The sequence below is a fragment of the Oryctolagus cuniculus genome, chromosome Y (assembly GCF_051225735.1).
Source record: "Oryctolagus cuniculus isolate XC-2025 breed Fujian yellow rabbit chromosome Y, ASM5122573v1, whole genome shotgun sequence".
NCBI lineage: Eukaryota > Metazoa > Chordata > Mammalia > Lagomorpha > Leporidae > Oryctolagus > Oryctolagus cuniculus.
In genome coordinates, this window is record NC_142889.1 from 17,545,243 (window position 1) to 17,552,644 (window position 7,402).

A 7,402-nucleotide genomic window follows, 5' to 3' on the forward strand; every position below is an offset into this window, starting at 1 on the left:
GACATTTTGAGGTCTGAGGACTATTTATAGCCCTGCCTCTTCCATTGAGTAACAGTATTTCTTTACTTCTGTTCTGTATTGTTTCTCTCTCTCCATACTACATGTTGAATGCCTTTACCTAGAGCAGGGTTAACTATATGATCATTAAGTATACTGGAAATAGATTATGGTAAAATTAAGACTGGGTATCTCAGATGCAGGGGCAGGAAGGATTGTACTGTGGGAGGAGGGAGAATGCAGGGAATCCTACTATAGTTCTCAATATGTACAATATGAAATACATGAAACTTGTTTAACAAATAAAATTAAACATAAATAAAAAAGTAGAAATAGGAAAAGCACAGAAGCTGGAAAAAGCAGCAGTCTAGAAGACATACACAAAGTAAAGTTTGGGATTCTGCTGGCTTCAGAGACTCATGACTACAGGAGACTCACTCCCTACCCTAGGCAAAATACTCATTATCCAAAGCTAAGAATAGAGCATTATGGCTCGTAAATGAGTGAGGTGATGTGACTGTGATCATAACACTGTTCTGTACCAGAATAATGTAGGGGAAAAATCATAGGCAGACAACACAACATCTGCATCAAGTAACTTTGTAAATGAGAATGGCACCTTAAGTAAATATTATAGGCAATATTTATTAACACTCACATGTGAAAGCAGAGCTCATTTCCACTGTCCTACTCACAGTAGGGAAGCTTAAAATGCAGGTTGTATGACACAAAGGAAGATGATTTTGAAGAACATATAGCAGGTCTTCATACCTTGTTACTTCCTCCTGTGAAAACCCTAAAATCTGTTGAAGTTTGATTTGCAAAAACATTTTTTTTCACATCCAATACATGTATACAGTGCATTCTTTGCAAAATTCAGTAATTTTTGCTGAAGATTGCCGTTGAGTAAATGGATTTTCCACTTCCATTGCATGTGTAGAGATTTTCCTCTGTAAGTTCTCTGATAATAACAGCTGGCCTATGGTAGAAAATTTTCATCTATATCCATGTATCTTTTCTCCTGTGATTTCTCTCATGTGTGCTGAAGACTTCTGTCAAAGTAATTGTTCACAAAGATTCCATTATCATGGTTTTCTTCTTTGTGTGAATTCTGTCATGTATGCTGACATGTATTCCTGGAAAATATGTCCTTTTTATATTTAGTCAATTTAAAATGTTTCCTTCTGTGTGAATTTTATGACTACTGAGCCTTGAATTCTGGAAAAATGTTTCTACACATTCTTTGCATTTATAAGATTTTTTTTTCCCTGTGAGCATGCTCTAATGAAAAATTAGTTGGGACTTCTGGCAAAATGCTTTTCCACACATATTACATTCACAAGGTTTCTCTCTTCTGTGAATTCTGATAGTTAATGAGGGCAGACCTGTGGCAAAATGATTTTCAACATGTTACAATCATGGTTTCTCCTTTGTATGATTTATCTTACAGCTAATGAGGGCAGTCCTGGGGCAAAAGGGTTTTCCACAATTATTGCATTCATGAGATTTCTCCCTTGTGTGAATTTTCTGATGTATAATGATACTTGACTTCCAACGAAAGGCTTTTCCACATATATTGCACTTATAAAGTTTCTCTGCTGTGTGAATTATCTGATGTTTATTGAGGACTGAACTCTGGGAAAAGGCTTTTCCACACTCATTACATTTGTAAGGTTTCTCCCCTGTGTGAGTTCTCTGATGCATAATGAGATGTGACTTCCGACAAAAGGCTTTTCCACATTCATTGCACTCATAAGGTTTCTCCCCTGTGTGAATTTTCTGATGTGTACTAAGTTGTGAATTCTGGCAAAATGCTCTCCCACATATCTTACATTCATAAGGTTTCTCTCCTGTGTGGATTCTCTGGTGTTTAACGAGATATGACTTCTGATAAAAGGCTTTTCCACACTCACTACATTCATGAAGATTTTCCATTGTGGCAATGCTCTGGTCTTCAGTGATGTCTGACTTCTGGTAGATGCTTTTCCCACATTCAATGCACTCAATGAGATTTTCCCCTATGTGAGTTCTGTGGTGGATAGTAAGGCAGGATTTACAGCTGAAAGACTTCCCACAGTGCTTACATATATGGACAGTTTTCCCCATATGTGTTCTCTGATACATTGTAAGATCTGATTTGTAATTCAGAGATTCATCATACTCAAAAGATCCATGGAGATTCTCTCCTGCTTTTTGATATTTACTGAGATAGACATTTTTATGGAAATTTTTACTTTCAACTAGAGTTTTGTTTCCTGAAATGACAGTTGATTTATTAGAGGTGTGTTCCACACAAATCCTCTCACATTCAAAGGATAGTCTCTTCCTGTTATAGCATTTCCCTTGGCCACTGTGTTCAAAAGCCTGCTGTATATTCTGAATCTGGTGATGTTGACTAAGATGTTCCAAGTATTGGAGTGAGTTCCCAGTGACATTAGGTCCATGAGGTTTCTCTCCAGCTGGTATTTCATCAGGTCCCCTAGAGAGTAGAACATTCAATAAGTCATATACTTCAGGTTTCTTTCCTAAACTATTTTCCTTTTATATAATCAGGTTACAAATATGTCCTGAGGTTAAATTAAATCTTTTCTTTTTTTTTTCTGAATTCAACTCTGTTGGGAGTTGAGATACTTTTGTAATTACAACTTGCCTCAAATTTACTTCTTCACTTTTCTGGTTGGTTTTGATAAGGTCATCCTTTCTGTTAGCAACTGCAATGAGAAAAAAGTAACCAAATTCATGAACCATATCAAACTGTTTCTTTTGGAATGCTTGTTGAAAAGCAAGTTTATTGTTATCTTAGTTGCATGGATTTAACATCAGTAGACGTTATTCATTTATGATCATTTGGTGGTTTTTACAATAGTTTTCCCAATATTCAAAAATATTCTTAACTACCTTAAATATTTTTTAAGTTGGGCAAGTGGGTCAAGCCACTGCTTGAGATGGCTGCTTCCCATAACTGTGCTAGTTTGAGCCTCGGCTACTCTGTTTCCAATATAGTTTGCTGATCATATATCCTTGTAGGCAGTGAATAATGCTTCAAGTGCTTGCAACTCTGCCACTCACTTGAAATACCTGAATATACACTTGAAAAGTCTAGATATCATTGCAGACATTTTGCTTCAGACTGGTCTACTACTAATGGTTCAGGAAATTTGGCAGCAGATCAAAGAATGGAAGATATTACTCTCTCCTGCTCTCACTGACATTCTTTCAAGTGGATGAAAATAACTAAAATAATTTAATTTGTATATTTTCAGATTTATTGGGGCTAGCATTGTGGTGCAACAGGTAAAAACACCACCTGCTATGTCAGTTCAAGGCCATGCTACCCCAGTTACAATCCAGCTCTCTGTTACTGTGTCTGGGAAATCAGTGGAATATAGTACAAGTGCTTGGGTCCCTGAACTCTTAGCTTCACCCTGGCTATTGCAACTATTTGAGGAGTGCACCAGTAGAGGACATGATTCTATCTCTTCCTCTGTGTAACTCTGACTTTGAAAATTCAAACTTTGAAAAGCAGTTAAAGAGAGAGAATAGGAGAGAGAGATCGATCTTCCATCTGCTGGTTCACTTCCAGATGGCCATAACGCACATGGGCCACACCAGAAAGAAGCCAAGAGTCAGGAACTTTGGGTCTCCCACATTTGTGGCAGGGTTACAAACACATGGGCCATCTTCCACTACTTACCTAGGCACATTAGCATGTAGATGGATAGGAAGTAGAGCATCCAGGACACAAACTAGCCTCCAAAGGGGATGCCAACATTGCAGGTGGTATCTTTACCCACTACGCTGCAAGAATATTCTGATAAATAACCATTTTTGAAGGTGGAAAAGCATTTCATAAAAATGTCCACTCACTTTCTAAATGGAATAGTATGTTGAATACTTTCCAGTGGACATTACTTTTCCCTATTATTTTTCTTCTATACACTGCTGTTTGATAATTTGAAGTTTTGAATGTTTTTGATTTCTGTGTTGGAGGATTTCTTGTCAACTCCTTTCAAAGAAAAGCTGAGTCCCTTATACATTTATCTCTTTTCCATTTTAGAATTATATTTTAAAAAAAGAGAGGGTTATTATGGCACAGCACAAGCTACTTTCTGCAATACCAGCATCCCATATTTGCAATGCTAGTTTGAGAATTAGCTGCTTTGCTTCTGATCCAGCTCCATGCTAATGGACCTGGGAAAGGAATGGAAAATGACTCAAGCACTTGGTCCCCTGCCATGCATGTATCAGACCCAGATGGAGTTTAAGGCTCCTGGCTTCAGCCTAGTACAGCCCTGGCCAATATGGCCATTTGAGGAGTGAACCAGCAGAATGAAGATCTTCCTCTGTCTCTCTTTCATTCTGCCTTCAAAAAATAAAGTATATCTTTTTAGAAAGAAAAAGAAAGAGGAATTCTAAGTTCAAACTCTCCTCCCAAGCAAACATGAGCTGTTCAATAAAATTCACAGGTACACTTGTCCTTAGATGTCAATCTCCTGGTGAGCATAGGACCACCAATTTTCATGTTCCTATGTAAGTTCATGCTTAGTATCATGATTTCTGATGTCACAATACAAAGGCTCTTTTTTTATTTACTTATGGGTCAGAGAATGAGAGAATGAGAGCCAGAAAGAATAAGGACAGAGCCATTTCACCTTTTAAATATTTGCAAAACCTATTATTTTCTTATTTATTTGACAGAGACAATGAGAGAGCTCCCATTCACTCGTTTCATCCACAAATTTGAGCAATAACAAGGCCTGTGTCTGTTCAAAGCCAGAAGTGGAAATTCAATTTCAGCAAGTAGTAAAACATTGTCTATGAGCTGGCCAATTAATAAGCACTGAAAGAATGAATAAATAATTGAATAAATGTCACAGAACAGGCTTTGAAGGTAGGAAGAAAGAAAAGTTAGAATTCAGGGGATGTAACAAACTGAGAAAACAGCTTTATAAAAGCCAGAAAACACTTGCATTTTGGTTAATCTAAGAAAATATTCAGCAAGAGCAGGAAAGCAGCTAGATGGATATATGCAAGGCAGCCTTACTTGGAGGCTGTAGAATGCCTTTGTTGCATGTATGATACCAGCTGGCAGAAATTCTGGGATTTAGGAAAAGTGAGTAATGCTGCAGTCAGCATCTGCTGAGCTTTCTGTCCCAGTCACCCTGACCAACATGTGCTCACTTACTTGAAAGGCTCTGGTTCAGGGGTTTTTCCACCATCCATGGTTCTGCTCCTTGTTCCAACTTGAAGATCACCTCAGGCTTGTTTATGCAGTGCCCTTTTAATAGGAAATCATGTTTGACTTTGTGAAACCACTAACTTTGGGTTTTGAGGGACAACAGCTTGGGCCCAGAAGCAGTGCCAGAAAAAGGCCAAGTTGAATTGCTTTCTAGAGGGAAGAATTTTTCACGGCCTAAAATCCTATACCAACCAGATATGAAACCTTATAAATTGTTGAATTTTCAACTGAGAAAAAATAATTCTACCTGGGTACAAGCTGGTTTTTACTTACCCAAGGACAGTAGGATGCTATAGATTTCTAGCATCACATCCTATAGGATCCTCTGAGAATGATTCATGTTCTGCCATTCCTCCTTGGTGAAGTCCACAGCCAGGTCTTCAAATGACACCAACACCTGTAACAGCACATTCATCTTCAACATATCAGTCCTGGATCACTAATCACAAAGACTGGAAGAGGATTTTTCTGAGTGTCTTATTTGCTACTTATATATAACAGTTTCCTCTGTAATCTATATGGCAACAGAGAGCAAAATCACAATGAAACTACCCTACCCTTAAAATAATTTTAAAATTCCGGGCCGGCGCCGCGGCTCACTAGGCTAATCCTCCGCCTAGCGGCGCCGGCACACCGGGTTCTAGTCCTGGTCGGGGCGCCGGATTCTGTCCCGGTTGCCCCTCTTCCAGGCCAGCCCTCTGCTGTGGCCAGGGAGTGCAGTGGAGGATGGCCCAGGTGCTTGGGCCCTGCACCCCATGGGAGACCAGGAAAAAAGCACCTGGCTCCTGGCTCCTGCCATCGGATCAGCACGGTGCGCCGGCCGCAGCGCGCCGGCCACGGCGGCCATTGGAGGGTGAACCAACGGCAAAGGAAGACCTTTCTCTCTGTCTCTCTCTCTCACTGTCCACTCTGCCTGTCAAAAAAAAAAAAATTTTTAAATTCCAAAATCACAATAGAGTTTCCCTTAATATTCTAGAACTGGGGTTTCTTCTAATGATTCTGAAAGCTGTTCACATGGTAATCAGTAAACATAAGTATAAATGCAAAACAAAACTAGCATGCCAGATGAACTAAAAAAGACACATGCTCAAGATTGACCAAGGTGAAAAGAAAATTCCTTTAAAATAGATTTGGGGAGGGAGCAATGTTTTGTCTCAATGGGTTAAGTTGCTTCCTGTGATGCTGGCATCCCTTAAGGTCAATGTTTAGAGTTATGGCTGTTATACTTCCAATCTGGCTTCCTGCTAATGTGCCTGGGAAAGGAACAGGAGCTGTTGCAAGTATTTGGGACCCTACCACCCATGTGAGAGACACAGTTGGAGCTTTAGGTTCCTGGCTTTGGTTTGGCCCAGAGCTGGCAATTGTAGTCATTGGAGTAGTTAACCAATGGATTGAAGATCTCTCCTTAATTATGGTTCAAGTAATATAAATCCTTTTTCAAAAATTTAAAGCAATATATTTGTCTCTATTATCTGATTACTGTTCATTGAAACACCAAAGATGGTGACATCTTATGCAAGAATGTGTTTATGTTAAGATGCAACAAGAATAGTGGTAAATAGCAAAGAACACAGGCCAGGTACTGGGGAAAAAAAACTCCACTACATCTAGGTGAGTGGTCCTGGGCTATGATGAGATGAAGACAGTGAAAGTGTTCAAGGAGGGCCTGGCACTATGATGTAGTAGGTCAAGCCTCTGCTGTTAGCACTGGCACTCTGTATGGGTGCCAGGTGGAGTCCTGGATGCTCCATTTCTTTTCCAGCTCTCTGGTGTTGGCCTGGGAAAGCAGTAGAGGATGGTCCAAGTGCTTGGGCCCCTGCACCCATGTGGAAGACCTGGAAGAATCTTCTAGTTCCTGATTTCTATATTGACCCAGCTTCAGCCATTGTAACCATTTAGGGAGTGAACCAGTGGATAGAAAACCTGTCTCCTCATCTCTCCCTCTCTCTGTAACTCTACCTCTCAAATAAATAAATAAATCTTTTTAAAAAATTGTCCAAGGAACTGATAATTAATATTTATATACTTGACCCAATAAAATTTTATGTGCTACTTTTGTAAACTTGTTTATAAAGTATGTTCATAAGCATCATAATGTATCCTGCAACAATTAGAATAATTATTATTTTTACATGAAAATGAGTACTCACTCCCTCAGGCACAGGG

At 39.2% G+C, this 7,402-nt stretch overlaps 1 protein-coding gene across 4 annotated transcripts in view; it reads right to left on the reverse strand.

Moving 5' to 3' along the window:
- Window positions 1-629: 629 nt before the first annotated feature.
- LOC149119304 (uncharacterized) overlaps window positions 630-7,402 on the reverse strand; it is a 38,337-nt gene continuing 31,564 nt past the window's right edge. Inside the window, exons 2-5 of one of the 4 annotated variants that reach the window (XM_089325048.1) lie at window positions 5,510-5,633; window positions 5,183-5,275; window positions 2,648-2,708; window positions 630-2,476 (exon numbers count right to left, since the gene is read on the reverse strand). In XM_089325048.1, the coding sequence (XP_089181174.1) occupies window positions 1,414-2,476; window positions 2,648-2,708; window positions 5,183-5,275; window positions 5,510-5,543 (1,251 nt within the window). In that variant the 5' untranslated portion in view covers window positions 5,544-5,633 and the 3' untranslated portion in view covers window positions 630-1,413. The remainder of the gene's footprint in view (window positions 2,477-2,647; window positions 2,709-5,182; window positions 5,276-5,509; window positions 5,634-7,402) is intronic. The other 3 variants (XM_089325050.1, XM_089325051.1, XR_016228594.1) reach the window with 3 other exon arrangements.